General features: G+C 40.7%; 1 protein-coding gene across 2 annotated transcripts in view; it reads right to left on the bottom strand.

Moving 5' to 3' along the window:
* LOC144693279 (transmembrane protein 87A-like) overlaps positions 1 to 15,554 on the bottom strand; it is an 87,832-nt gene that overhangs the window by 17,612 nt on the left and 54,666 nt on the right. The window contains exons 12-15 of one of the 2 annotated variants that reach the window (XM_078563017.1): positions 11,757 to 11,825; positions 8,936 to 9,044; positions 7,651 to 7,709; positions 4 to 107 (exon numbers count right to left, since the gene is read on the bottom strand). In XM_078563017.1, the coding sequence (XP_078419143.1) occupies positions 4 to 107; positions 7,651 to 7,709; positions 8,936 to 9,044; positions 11,757 to 11,825 (341 nt within the window). The remainder of the gene's footprint in view (positions 1 to 3; positions 108 to 7,650; positions 7,710 to 8,935; positions 9,045 to 11,756; positions 11,826 to 15,554) is intronic. The other variant, XM_078563016.1, reaches the window with a different exon arrangement.

Below are 15,554 nucleotides of genomic sequence, written 5' to 3' on the forward strand. Positions count from 1 at the left end.
AACCTTTGATTGTTTGCTGATGGTCTCCACAAGATCATTATGACCAGTAGAATGACAGAGAACAGCAATCGCCAGAATGCATCATCTATCCACCGCTCTCTCCAGTCCTGCATAAAACATGGAAGGAAGGAATCAAAGTGTTGCCTAATACATGTGTTTTCATTCAGTGTTTCTTCTCGCTTCCTGAAGACGCTCATTCAAGTACAGTACTTCAGTCCCTTCTAATAAACTGCTCAGGCATAGTTCCACAGGTACAGCATCCCCATGTTTGGGTACAGTACCACAAGCAGCCACCCAGTTACACACTGCTCAGGCATAGTTCAATTTTTAATAGGTAAAGTTTGAGGTAGCTGGGTTTATTGATGAGCCATTCCAGTCTCCTCAATCTTCCTTTGTCTTCTTTAGGGATCAAAGTGAAAATCCCCACAATTTGTCCAAAACTGGCATCAGTTTTTGTTTTAAACCTCTCCGAGCAGATTGCAGGATTGTGGTGGTTTAGCTGTTGGTGTATCTGGGCAGCATCGTGTCTGTACGGTCTTTGCCTTTCCCATTTCATAGTTATGCAGGCAATCAGATAGTCATTAGAAGTGAGAACCCTGACAGATATTTCCCCACTTCTTGGCTCAGGAACAACAAAACTAGTAGTGACACAAATGATTGAAATCAGCTGAGTCATGGCCCAGACCAGAGACAGACCATGGGACCTTCTTGGTCTAAAAGAACTGGAACCACAGTGGGAAGTGCATTTGCCACATAAGGGAACTACTTCACCCACATTTTAACTTCTGTAAAAACAGATAGCACCTGTTTAATGCAAAACAAAACTGAACTTCAACTTCTTTTATTTAGTCATTCCTCTTTAATCTCATAAATAAATGCTCACTTTCAGAAAACCTCTTCAAATAATGAGGGCCAGAGAAACATATCATAAAACCATCTGTCAATGCTCTCCAATATCAATGCAGTTCCAAGTCCAATCAATGGGTGGTACAATGACAATAAAGCAGTGAGTGGTTAGAATCTGGAATGCACTGCCTGAGAGTGCTGGTAGCAGATGTAATTGTGGCTTTCTAAAGTGAATTGGATAGTGATGTTAGGAGAAAAAAATTGCAGGGCTGTGGGGAAAATGCAGGGGAGTGGAACTAGCTGAGGTACTCTTACAGAGAGTAGGCATGGACACGACAGGCCAAATGGCTATATCAACTCTATGACTCTGAACCAGGATACAGTAAACAGCTGTCCTGTCAGGGAGGTATTATTTGGCACGCTAACAGTGTCACAATAGTTTTGAAGTTAATATCCTGCAAAATTATAATTTCAAAGAAAAATTGGCAGTTTTGAACTGAAGATATAAACTAAGTGTTGTTTTAGCCCTTCAGAAAAGTTGAAACTTGAATCCCTGACTAAAAGCTTGGAGCTGCAGCTGTATATTTCCTTCTCTGCAGCTTGATCCAGATCAATGTGAATCATAGAAACTTACAGCACAGAAGGCAGCCCATCATGCCTGTGATGGATCTTTAAAACAGCATGCTTAGTCCCACATCCCAATTTTTGTCCGTAATCTAAAAGTTCCTCAATCCCCATGCACCTGTCAAGCCACTCTCTTTTAAAATCACTTGTGGCATCAACTTCCACCACCTTTTCAGGTAGGGCATTTCAAATTCTGATAACTCTCAGTGAAAAGCCTCTTCTTACCTCCCCTCTAGATATTTCACCGATGATTTTAAATCTGTAACCTATGGTTATTGACCCACTTGCCAAAGGGAATCTATCAACTCTACCAAAATTCCTCAATCTCAAGAATCTCAATTATGTCACCTCTTAACCATCTCTATTCCAAGGAGAACAGTCCTAACTTTTCCAACTTCTCATTATTGAAGTCCCTCATCCAAGGTAACATCCAGGTCAAACTCCTCTCGTACCCTTCGCATTAATGTAGCTTTTTATTTTAACATCTTTTGTAAAGTATGTGCCCATAATTGTCCATAATATCCTAGCTGAGGACTAACCAGTTGTTATGAAAGTATAATAATTTTCACAATATTTTTCTGGTTTATTGTGAAGGAGATTTATGGTTGAGAATATAGTTGGGTCTGTCTGTGTGATTCAATTACATTTGGAATCAGGTAAGCTGCAAGTTTGGAATTATCAAAAGAAGCTGGGTGTAGAAATGTGCTTGAATTGCTAATGAGTAAACATGGATGCTGGTTTACATCTAAGGTGTGAAGGGAATTTGCATTTTTAGATAAGTGAAAGGATTGTTTGGATTTCAAGGGGATGTTAGTCTGTTTACAACTAGTCAGATAAGCAAGGCTAAGGAGTGTATTTATTTTTCCTAAAGGTTTCTGACAATATTGGCAGCATGAAAGCTTTTATGTTATGGGAAAGGTACCATTCCAAAGACATATGGAACAATAGAATGCACATATTAAGGAGAAAGAAACATATATAAAGGAGAATGAAAGGCTATGTGAGGATAGGGCCATGTAAGGTCTAACAGGAGTGCGGGAAACAGCCTTCAAGAAGCCTTCAGCCATTTGTGCATAAGTCGGCTGCGTCCAGTAACTGAAGCTGGAGAAAGCCATTTGGAAGTCCACTGTCAAGTGGGTACCATGTTAACTTGCTGGTTTTGTTTTAAATCTAAAATCTATTTTGGGCTGTTACCTTAAAGGGTGTGTGTAACTGGGAGTCAGGTTACTTAGGAATTTTAGGAGTTGTTATAGTATTAAGTAATTGTAGCCTTGTGTATGTGCTTGAAATCTTTTATTTTGTTAATAAATATTTTAATTTAATTTTTAAAATCTCTAAAGGTCTTGGTGGACTCATTACTTCTGAATTCAGTGCACACATCTTGTAATAAATACAAATTGCAAAACTGTGATAGTGCGACCAAGTTTCCCTTGTGGATTTGGTCTGCCTGGCACACATAATAACATTATTTTTAACATTCTAGCATGATCTCTTTTTGCTCTTATGTGTTAACCCAATAACCAATATGTTTTTTTTTTAAACCATATCAACTTTTCCTGCCACCTTTAAGCATGTGTGCATATGGACACCAAGCTTTCTCTGATCACCTAAACTTTTCAAAATTGTGTTATTTATAGTATAGTAGCCCTCCCAAAGCATTACTACATTCTTTTCCATATTGAACTCCACCTGCCATGCTTCTCACTATTTCGCTATTCCTTCTATGCCATCCTGAAGCTTATAACTATTGTCATCACTATCTACTACTTTGTCAAGTTTCCTATCATCTGCAAACCTTACAATGTTGCTCCCTACACCCGAGCCTAGGTTAACAAAAATTGCAAAGAGTAAGGGACTCAAAACCTTACCTTTGGGAAACACCACTGCCAAACCAAAAAGCATCCCATCCACTTTCCTATCATTTAGCCAATTTTGTATCCATAATACCATTTTCCCCTTAATTCCATGGGCTTCCATCTTCTTAATATGCCTGTGGGGCATTTTGGCAAATGTCTTGTTAGTTCAGCCTTCTCTGTTAGCTCAAAGAATTCAAATTAGTCAGACACGATTTGCCTTCAACTGGGCTGCTTGATTAACCCATGCCTTTCCAAATGAAATTTTTTGTTCCTGATAACTGCTTCCCATAACTTCCCCAACACTGATTGTAGGCTGCCTTGCCTGTAGATTCCTGGTTTATTCCTTACCCCTTTCTTGCACAGTGGTAGAATATTCGCAACTCTCCAGTCCTCTGGTACTACTGCTGTATTCAATGATGACTGACGATTGTCAGATTATGGCCAATGCCTCTGCTGTTTCTACCTTTGCTTCTTTCAGCAAACTAGGATGCATTCCATCTGGACCAGGTCACTTGCCAACTTTCAGTAATGGTAATCTTCTTAGCATAGCGTCTCTATTTGTTACTATCCTCTCCATAACCTCCCTTTCCTACTTTAGTATAACCTTCACATCAATGACTTCCTTTCAGAAGACAGATGCATCGTGCTCATTTAATACTTTAACCATGTCCTATGCCTCGACATGAAGATTTCCCCATGGGTCCTTAATAGGCCCAGATTTTTCCCTAGCTAACCACTTACACTTTATATACAATGTTTTAGGGTTCTATTTAATTTACCTGCTAATGTTTGCTCATAACCTCTGTGTTTCCTGTATTAACTTTATCAATTCCCTCCTGTGCTTTCTGTAGTCTTCCTGGTTATTAACAGAATCTTGCTTCTGACATTTCATAAACAACCTTTTCTGCTTTATTTTAACTTTTATTTCCTTTGCCATTTGGGGCACATTAGCTTTGGGTGCTCTACCTTTTCCTTTGAAAGGAATATGCTAAGTTTATATCTGCACTCTCTCTTCCCTGAATGCCCTCCATTGCTCCATTATTGTTTTACCCTTTTCCAATCTACCCAAATTAGATCCCTTCTTAAATCACTGAAATTAGCCCTTCCCCAGTTCAACATCTTTATATTTTCTGGTGTCTTTCGATAATAATTCTGAACCAAATTAACATGGTTACTGTTAGCTAGATGATCTCCTGTTGTAACACACGCCACTTTCCCAACTTCATTTCCCAGAACCAGATCCAACACTGCTCCCTTCCTTGTTGGACTGGAGAGATATTGATCATGAAAGTTCTCGTGCTCACATATCAGAAATTCCAATCCCTATCCTCAGCACTGGTGTTTTTCCCAGTCCACATTAGGGTAGTTAAAGTCTCCTATTATTTCTATTCTATTTTTGTTAGAAGTCTTTAAAATTTACAGAAAAAATTGCTCATCTTTCTCCATCTCCATTGTTTGGAGATTTAAAAAATCCAGCAAAAGAAATAAGATAAGCAAAGAGATACCAGGAGAAGAGACTGGCAGCTAACATAAAAGAGAATCCAAAAGTCTTCTCTAGGCATATAAATGACAAAAGGGTGGCAAAAGGGCGAGTGGGGCCAAAAAGGGAATAAAAAGGAGATTAAAACATGGAGGCAGGGAGCATAGTAGAAGATATGTACTTTGCATCTGTCTTTACCAAAGAAGATTCTGCCAAAGTCATAGTGAAAGAGAAGATAGCTGAGACAGTGGATGGGCTAAAAATTGATAAAGGAGGTATTAGAAAGGCTGTACTTAAAGTTGATAAGTCACTAGGACTTATGATACTGAGAGATGTGAGGGTGGAAATTGCGGAGGCACTGACCATAATCTTCCAACCTTCCTTCAATACAGGGGTGGTGCCGGAGGAGAATTGCAAATGTTACACACTGATTCAAAGAAGGGTGTAAGGATAAGCATTTCTGGCACGCGTAAATGAGCCATGTTACGAGCACAACTGATTATTTTAAATTGGCGGTTTGTGTAGTTATTATACGTTCAAGCCTTGCACCATTTTTGAATTACCTGGAAGCATGGGGAGCCTATAGTTCCCTGCTTTCTCCATTGTTATGCCTCAGCCAATCAGGGTCAACTTGACAAACAATCAGTGCCCCTTTTCTCCTGTAGTATAAATTGTTGTGATCATTCATTTGAAATTTGGCATTCTTGCATTTGTCCTGATGAATGCAAGACGAAAAGCTTTGGCAACATCTCACTTTTCAGCAATATTTAAAAGCAAAGAAGATATGATGGAACTTTATAACACACTGGTTCGTCCTCATCTGGAGTATTGTGTTCAATTCTAGGCATCACACTTTAGGAAGGGTGTAAAAGCAGGAAAAGTTTTGAGAATGCTTCCATAGATGAGACCTTGAGTTATGAGGATAGATTGGTGAAGTTGGAGTTGTTCTCTTCAGAGAGAAGGTCGAGGGGAGATTTGATAGGTTTCCAAATCATGGAGGTGCTGGATAGAGAAATAGAGAAAAACTGTTTCCATTGACAAAAGAGGACATTGATTTAAAGTGATTGGCAAAAGAACCAAAAGGAAAAACTTTTTTACTTGAGAGGTTATGATCTGGAAAGCAGTGCCTGAAAGTACGGTTGAGGTAGATTCGATCATGGCTCTCAAAAGGGTATTGGATAATTATCTGAAGAGAAAAAATTTGTAGGGCCACAGGAGTAAAAAAAACAGGGTGAGCAGGATTAGTTGAGTTGCTCTTACAGTGAGCCAGCATAGACACGAAAGGCCCATTGGCCTCCTCCTGTGCTGTAACTATTCTATGATTCACGTAACAGGCATCCCTCTGTTCCTCAACCCAAGACAAATAAATTCAGTCCTAGAAGTATCTTGGATATCCTTTCTATTTAGAATGGTAATATCATCCTTGATCTTCGCTGCCACACCCCTTTCTATTTTACCTTCTCTATCATTTCTGAATACTTGGTAACCAGGATATTATTCCTAGCCTTGTTTTAACCATGTCTCTATGAAACTACTTCATAATTCCAAGTAGCAATTTGTGCCTGCAGCTCACCAACTTTATTAGTTACACTAAGAACATTAACGTATATACAAATTTAATGCCTCCTTCCTCACTGTTGCTATTTTCCTCAATCTGATTGCTGCAATTTTTGGGATATTTCTAATTTTACTGCTATTTTACATCTCTGTCTCTGGTGCCCCTCATTGTCAAATCTCCAACAGTACTAGCTAACCTTTCAGTGGGAACGTTGGTCCCAGCTTTATTCAAATGCAACCTTTTCTTCTTGTACAGGTACCCCTTCAAACAGAATGGACCCAATGCCCCAAGAACCTGAAGCTCTCTCCCTCCTGTACCACTTCTCTAGCCATGTATTTACCTGTACTATTTTCCTGCTTCTGTACTCGCCAGCATGTGGCACTGGGAGCAACCCTCAGATTATTACCTTTGAGGTTGTATTTTTAATCCCTTTCCTAGCTCCCGAAACTCTGCCTGAAGGACTTCAAAAGTTTCCAAAAATAGGCCAGGACTTCTAGATGTTCTCCTTCCCCTCACAGAATGTCCTGGGTGTTATCCAGTGAATATCACTTGGTGATATCCTTTATCCTGGCACCAGGGTGCCAACATACCATTCTGGAATCAAATTTGCAGTTACAGTAATGCCTGTCTATGTCCCTAACTATTGAATCCCCTATCACTACTGCATCTCTGTAAAGTGCAGAGAACCACAATAGATGCAATGTCATATTGGGCAACACAGACTTCATGTCAATAGGTAGTTGCATGACTGAAGCTGTCCCCCAATGTTAGGGCAATCCATTTGGTTTTATCCCAGTAGAGTTAGTGGATAGCTGCACAGTTGGGGGAGTGGTGGTGGTGGTGGTGGTGGGGTGTGTGGTTTGGTTCAGGGGTGCCAGGGAGGGTCATGAGACACACAGACCCAACAACACCAGTCCTTGGTCTGTTTCCAATTAGCTGATTTCTCCTGCGGCGACTGTAAAGGCTCAGATGATGAGATAAAACATACAGCATCCCTGCTTATGACTGCTAAGCAACATTCCACAGGGACATTTGGTGAGAGGAGAGGATTATGCTTGGCAACAATGTGCTCCCTCCACAGTCCGTTGACAGGTGAAGAATGGCTGCTGGGGTGAAGTATTAGAGGACTAGGACATCTGTGTAGCTGCAGCAAGAATCAACAACTTCAAATGAGGGGTAAACTAGAGGTTAGAGTATTGTCAATCCTGTCCTATGTAAAGTCTGCAGTTCTCATTTAGAGACTTAAAAATCAAATAACAAAATTAGCTTCAGAGGAGCTTACTTACTGACTGACAGTCTGCCAGCCGGAACTTCTTTGTTGTCCAAATGATGAAAAATATTGATGCTACATAGGAGGAAGAAATAAAAAGTTTAGAAATAAAATATTAACTTTGTGGAGGAATCTAATCTCTCCCCCACAACTGTCAAGGTTATCTACCCAGAAAAACACACACTAATCATTTCCTCAGAATCCAGGAGGGATCACTCGCACACAATGGGAGATAAATACAATAGCATCGGTAATAGCACACAAAATGCATCACATCTATGTCCTACTCTATGTACACACACAAACACTGGGCATCACCAAACAATGATTAGGATTCAGAACTTAACTGGTCTGTTAGGTGTTAACTTTATTTTTCCCCGTTGCTAGTCGAGGAGCTGGAAACCACCTGTAGCCGTGCAACCAGCTGAGGTCACCTTACTGAATAAATCAGGGACAAACCTGCACCTTTACTTGTGTGTGTTCCACACTAGGTAGTACTTATAGCCACTTTACCTTAAGGGGATTTTCCAACGATGTAAAGGTTTAAATGCTAATAAGTACATCTCAGGAGAAGCCATCGAGAGTGGATAGCTGGTGTTAGCAGAACAGCTTGTGCATTGAACGAAGTATTCCTGATCCTGAACTACTTGCGCAGGTCAAAACCAACTTTCAATCCTAAGTGGAAGTGGAGACATTCTACGGAATTTGACATAACTAAGACATAACTTGCCTAGTTGACTGATTATTTGATGAGTTTACTCCATTGACATCTACATGAATGTTGTAGGATATCCAACAAACTGCTGCATGGAGAATCACACCCTACAACTCCCCTCCTCTCCACCTCAGTTCAGACCTAGCTTTTATATTTAATACCTAATCCTCCAGCTAATTCATCCAAAACAGTGGAAATGACAAAGTGCATTGATTTGGTCAAGGCCAATGATAGACAATATATTTTCTTCCTTTTTGCAGTATACCATGGTTGCCCTGTAAGTATTCATCTTCCTTCAGTCAGGAGGGTGGCATAGCTTTGGCCATACAATTTGGTACAGCTACTTGATGAGCCAATTGAGAGGTGAACCTCCAATAGCCCAGTATCACTCTTGCCAATTCCACTGTTGTTGGTCATATTCCACTGCTGTGCAAACCTCTATTTAACTGATCAGCCTTCATCACAGACCAGCATTATAAAAGCGAGAGTAAATTTCAGAAACCCTTGTTATTAGGAATCCAGTGCTTCTTCAGTACACAATCAGGTCACCTACCAGGCAAATTTGCATAGCATGCTTTCAACTTACCTATAACAGCAAAGATGAGTGTGTTTGTGAAATGTCTATATGACGACAGTTTCACAACATTCCTTCTCAGCTTTAGCATCTTCATGGTCTGGGTCAAGCTGATGAAGATGTGTCATCGGTTAAGGAAAACGGATGAAATATAAAAAACCCAGATGTACCATTTATGGAAAAAAACAATCACCATCATTTGGCTTAAACAAATGCATGCAAGTTAACAGTGGAGATCAATAGTAATTGTGTACTGGTTGACTCAAATTTGCTCGAGGTTCCACTTTTTTTTGGCAGAATCAAGTTCATGAAGCTAAATACACCAAATAAGCCCATAAAATTCAATCCTCTAATCCTAGAATGGAGTCACACGCTGCGCTGCATGTGACCATATGGACTGCCCTCCCATCTGCTGCAGGGGTACAATTCCCCAGAACATTTACAACACTCCATTTCCGATCCCAGTGCTATTTCTCATGTATGAAAATCAACCTGTGTGGCAGTATGTTGTACGTTTTGGAAGGTGATATCACAGCCAAGCCACAATGTTATTTTATACATAGTAGGTTACGTCAATTTAGCACACCAAGAATCTGCATTGCACCAAATCTTTCAGATTTTTACAAGGCTCAGAACTGTAAAATTCTCAAAGCTTACAACATGGATGACCTCATACCGGAAAATAACAGGATAAAAAATACAAGTACTACTCATTTGTAATAAGGTTCAACCAACAGTTGTTCCCAACAATTATCTACGGTAGACCATTCCTTATTTAATATTAATGGATGAGCAAAATTTACTTCAACCATTTGGACTCCCACATGGCTGAAGGTGGAATCCCTCTTGAAACACTGCATTTTAAAAAATATATACACCTGCTAATCACATAAGCAGGAAATATAAATGGACCCACCAGTTAACCCTAATCACAGAGCACTATATAACCAGTACCAATCCAAATAAAAGAACCAACACCAATTGAAGGCTGTAGTCTGGCCCCTGGATTCATATGGCTGTTATAAAGTCTAAATTCTTTATTTACATGGCTGCCATGTAATCATTCTGAGGTATCCACTGTTTACACAAGCATCTGAACCTTGGAAGTGAGTTCCAGTTTAAATATATTTCAGTGATTGAATATTGCAGTTCCATTTGACAGGACACAGAATGTATATTTCTTACTCATGGATTCAGTGGAGTCCCAACCTTAATTTAGAGTGGCTCAGATTGCAGCACTCTCACCTGAGTCACTCCAAGGCTCAAGTACAAAAAGCAAAACTGGTACTCCGGTGTAGCAGTAATGCTGCACTGTCAGAGGTGCTGTCTTTGATTGACAACGGAGTCAAAGGATATAGAGGTAGACAGTAAAGTGGAGTTGAGGCCATAATCACATCAGCCACAATCTTATCAAATGGCAGAGCAGGCTCAAGGGGCCGAATGGCCTACTCCTAATTCGTATGTGCATATGCATGTAACTAACGGATCAGTAAACTCAACAGCCTTCAAATTCTACCTTCTCCAACCATGAAGGATGTAGCCAGACTGCTAATTCACATTAAAATGCAGAACTCCATAGCAGTTAGCGTCATTTAATGCAGACCTCCATTAGAGGTTTCCAGAGTGCATCATTTCAAAGCTCAAACTACAGAGTCGTAAAACCCCATACACCACCTCTTCTATATCTGGGAAACTCACCAACCCTACTCCCTAATGATGTCCTTTTTATGCAAAAGTTGCCTTCAATTGGTGAACCAGAGTTGTTGAAGCAGGCAACGGGCTATGTAAAGATATAACTTGCTCTCTGGGACATTACCGATTTTTCCAAATTCTTCTTACTTCTAAATGTAAAATACCCTTTCCAGAGCCTCTCCAACCCCAGCACCAGATCATATCTAATAAAGCAGACTAACAGCTTTATACAAGGGGCAATACCATCACAGTCATAGTACCCCAGCAAGCTCAAATGGGGGCACATCAGTCATCTAATCTAATCCCACATTCCTGCTCATTTCCCCCTTCAGTACTTGCTTTCTAAACAGCTGTCTGATTCCTTCCCAAATGAGTATATAAAAACTGTTTTAACTATTTTAAATAGAAAATCCACATCCCAGCCTGTAACTGAAGATTTATTTTCCAGCCAACCCTTCAACTCTGATTAATTTAAGTTTGTGCCCTCTCTTTATCTTGACGACCACTGGGATCAAGTCATTATTACTTACTTTATCATGACCCTTCAACCAATGTTTAGCCACACCAAAGTCTCTCTACTTCATTTAAAATCTTGCTATTTTGAAGTTCAATCTCTATTCTTCATATATTACTTCACATCTTTCTACCAATTTGCGTCTGCCTGCTGTCTATACCCACTAGTTTAATGACAGCAGCTGATAGTGCCAATGTCCATATTCCTACGTCCAGATCATTTACTTGTAAAGCTAATTAGAGCAGTCCGAACACAGACACATGTGGAAAACTATTCATCTTTATATTCCAAGAAGCTTTCCACAACATCTACCATTTACTTTCTGGCCTCTAATTATTTCCCTATTCCAATTGCCATATTGCCCTTAATTCTTAATGCCATTGCCTTTGTCACAAGTTTCTTATGTTGTACCTTATCAAATGCCTTTTGAAAATCCAATTAAGCCACATCCTCAAGTGGTGGGCAGTTACCGCCCACTGGAGGTAAGAAATTGAGTAGAATTCCTGAGTTACAAAATATACAGCAAGAAGGAGCAGGTTGATAAGCAAAATGACCTTTCCTTGATTGAAATTAGAAAACAGATCAGAAATCATTTTCCCTGGAAAATCCCATACCCAGAAAGGATATCCACCAGCAAAGGGCAGTGTCGAGAACAGCCAGAGGAATAAAGGCCAGGAGGGCCAAGTCGAAATTCTCCTAAAAAAAAAATGAAGGAAAGGACACAGTCAGATGAAAGCAAGGGAAAAAGGGGATGAGAGAAAGGAAAGAATGATTCCCAGTGACCTTATTAATTAGGAAATTACAGTGCAGCACAACATAAACCGTAGGCAATGTTTTCACTGATCTGAGACACATGGCATTGCATTGAATGGAATCTACAAATACATTTAAGGCAGATATATTCACTTGTAGTTTAACTCCACAGGGTGCTGTGCACCCATAACCAGTAAGAACTAGATTGAAACCGTCTAAACTGATTTTAACCAAGACCCCTACAGCTAGTAAACAGGGACTAACATGCTAACAATCTGGTCTGGATATGAACTCTAATTCCAATCTCCAATCTAATGCAATAACCAGAATGCATGGCCATGGTTTCTTCACCCTGACACTTGTGACAATTCAGCTGAAGTGAGAAACTTGGCAACAGTAACCAAGAACTCATGCTCCACATACCTCTGTATCATGGACAACAGTTCACCAGTCAGCAGGAAATCTACTGGTTTAGTTTGTTTCCTCCTCAAATCTTGTACAGGTTAAAGGAGCTTCAGACTCCTCTCTCTTGTTTCACATCAGTGATCAGACTGATCAAGTCAACCAATGGAGCTTCCCAGTCGTCTTATGTGATAGTATTTAGATTCCTCAACACCACTGATCTTGCGCCGAGCCCTGCGCACACCCCCCTCCCCCCACGCTGAGCCCCGTGCCCCCATGGGCCACACTGAGCCCTGCACCCACGTTCCTATGGCCAACACTGACCCAACACTCTATTTGGAGAAGTGCCTTTGTGCAATGTGGCCATAGGCTTGCCATTGTCATATGACCTCTGATGTGATCCTTGGTGTATAAAGGCTTGAGAACAGAAGCCATTTCATCCACCACTTGGAATATGGTGTCATACTGAAGCTGAAATTGAGTGGATTTTGAAAGCTGTAATAGAGCCAGCAGCTGTAAGAAACAGCAGGGAATCATTAAAACTTCAGCCTGCAACTTTGTACAGGATTTTGGTCACCAGGTAAGTCAGTGTGGCTCTGAATATTCCAGTACCTGCTCCTATGGAGATGAAGGCAGATTTGAAAATAAATTCGAACTTCTTCCTGTCTCAATGGCAAAACTATAAAATTGCCACAGAGTTAAATAAGAAACTTGAACAAATAAAACTAGTAAATTTATCAGTGCTGAGGAAGGAGTGCTACAAGCTTTATTGTATCCTAGACCTCACTGAGAAGCAGCAAAGAAAGTCTTGTGAAATTTTGGAGGCCTTAAGGACCCACTTTGGTCCTTCAACTAATGTTATTTATGAACGCTAACATTCAACACCAGAGCTCAGGAAGAGGGGGAGAACATTGATCAGTATGTGATTGCATTGAGATGCCTAGCTGAATCTTGAGATTTTGAGCAACTGAAATGTGATCTGATCAGAAATAGGATTGTTTTAAGGAACAAGCGACCCTTGCACATCTGCTGAGCCAAGAAAAACTTACTCTCAAGAAAGTTATTGACATGTGCAGGAGCTCTGAAGTTGCAGAGTATTGATGGGAGAACTGATGAAGCTTTGCACTCTGCTGAGAGGCAGTTCAGGCCTTCCAGGCACAAACAATGGAGAGAAGGAAGAACTATTTGCAGGGGGCCAGCAGAAAGATCAAGGCTGGAGTACTGGATGTAAATATTGCAGAGGACACCAAACAAAAGAAGAGGATGCATGTCCAGCGTGGGGAAAGCAGTGCTCTAACTGCAAGAAGCTGAAACACTTTGCACTCAAGTGTTTTGCTAGAAAGAAGAAAAGCAAACCTATATAGATGGTTCATGGAGAGATGTCGGATGAACCATCTGATGAATCATTCTACAGCCTAGAACAGGTTGGCACCCCTAAGTCTCAAGGAAAAAACATCAGATAGACATTAGCGTTATGTGCAACATCATGAGCTTCACAGACCTGTGCGAAGTTGCTCAAGGTGGTGACCTGTAAATGATGGAACCATGCTCACTTCATGAAGGCAGCCCAAATGCAATGGGAATAAAGAAGATTTGCAGTTCCAAATAATAGACATTAAGCAAAAATCCACTCATCACAGCTGAAAAGAGTCCAAAGTTTGGACTGCTAGCCCGCCATGTACCACAAGAGGTTTGCAGTGTTTCGCATGGCACAAAGCCAATGACTGCTGAACAAATCTTAAAATATTACAAAGATGTTTTCACAGGTCTTGGATGTCTTCCTGGTGACTATCATCTTGAAGTAGATGAGAGTTTGTGACCAACTCAGCATCTTCCAAGGAGTGCTCCAGCTGTCCTCAAGTCCAACCTGAAATACAAGATAGAGCAGCTTGAAAAGATGGGAGTAATCAAGAGTGACAATTGCTACAGACTGGATCAGCAGCGTGGTGGCAGTGAAAAATCCTGAAAAGCTGAGTATGCTTAGATCCAAAGGACCTCAATAAAGCTTTGAAGAGATCTCCCTACTCCATGACAACCACTGAAGAAATTATGCCACAACTTTCCAAGGCAAAGGTATTTACTACGCTAGATACTAGGCATGGATACTGACAAGTGAAGTGGGATGAAAACAGCAGTTTCCTGACCACATTTTGGATGCCATTTGGAGGTACAGGTGGTTGCGCATGCCGTTTGGCATTTCTGCTGCTCCGGAAGAGTATCAAAGCAGACAGCATGAGATAGTCAATGATCTTCCAGGAACGGAAGTGATTGTGGATGATCTGCTAGCCTATGGATATGGAAATACGATCGAAGAAGTCATCGCAGACCTTTATCAGGTTCTTGTGAGGCTGCTAGAGAGAGCTCACCAGATGAACCTGAAGCTGAATAAGAAAAAACTGCAACTGAAGATGACTGAAGTCAAGTTCATAGGTCATGTACTGATAGGGAAAAGAGTGCACCCCAATTCTGCTAAGGTAAGAGCTGTAGCAGAGATGCAGCAACCAACAGACGTGAAGGCAGTGCAACGATTTGTGAATTTGTGAACTACCTAGCAAGGTTTTTGTCCAATTTGTCATCGGAGTGTGAACCTCAATGCAAGCTCACTGCAAAGCATGTTCAATAGTTTTGAGACACAGAGCAAGAAGCAGCTTTCACTCGCATCAAAGAACTAGTGATGACAATGCCAGTGCTGAGGTACTCTGATGATAACGATGAGGTCACCCAGCAGTGTGATGCTGACAGGATTTGGAGCAAAGCTCATGCAGCAAGGACAACCAGTTGTGTTTGCATCCAGAGCATTTATACAAACTCAACGATACGACGCATAGATTGAAATAGAGCACCTGCCAATTGCTTGTGAGCATTTTAATCAGTATCTGTTTGGGAGAGAGAAAGTGATGACAAGCCACTCCAAAGCATCTTTCTCAAACCACTTCTATCTGCTCCAAAGCATCTGCAAAGGATGTTACTTTGTTTGCAGAGATATTATTTGGAAGTGAAGTACAAGCAGGGGAAGTGGATGTACATTTGTCAATATGTTGTCAAGAGCTGCAGTCCCTTTGAAGGAAGTTGATGATGCTAGTACAGAGTGTGAAATTTTCCAGATTCAATAAGAAGCAACAGCACAACATGCTCTGGAAGTCATCAACCTTGCAGACACATTTAATCCAACAGACAAGCGTCTTACTCAGATTAAGCAAACTACACAACAAGTTACAATTCTCCAAGTGCTGCAGGAAGCAATGATGAAAGGAGGCTGGAAACCATCAA

This window comes from Cetorhinus maximus, chromosome 18, assembly GCF_964194155.1.
Source record: "Cetorhinus maximus chromosome 18, sCetMax3.hap1.1, whole genome shotgun sequence".
Classification (NCBI taxonomy): Eukaryota; Metazoa; Chordata; class Chondrichthyes; order Lamniformes; family Cetorhinidae; genus Cetorhinus; species Cetorhinus maximus.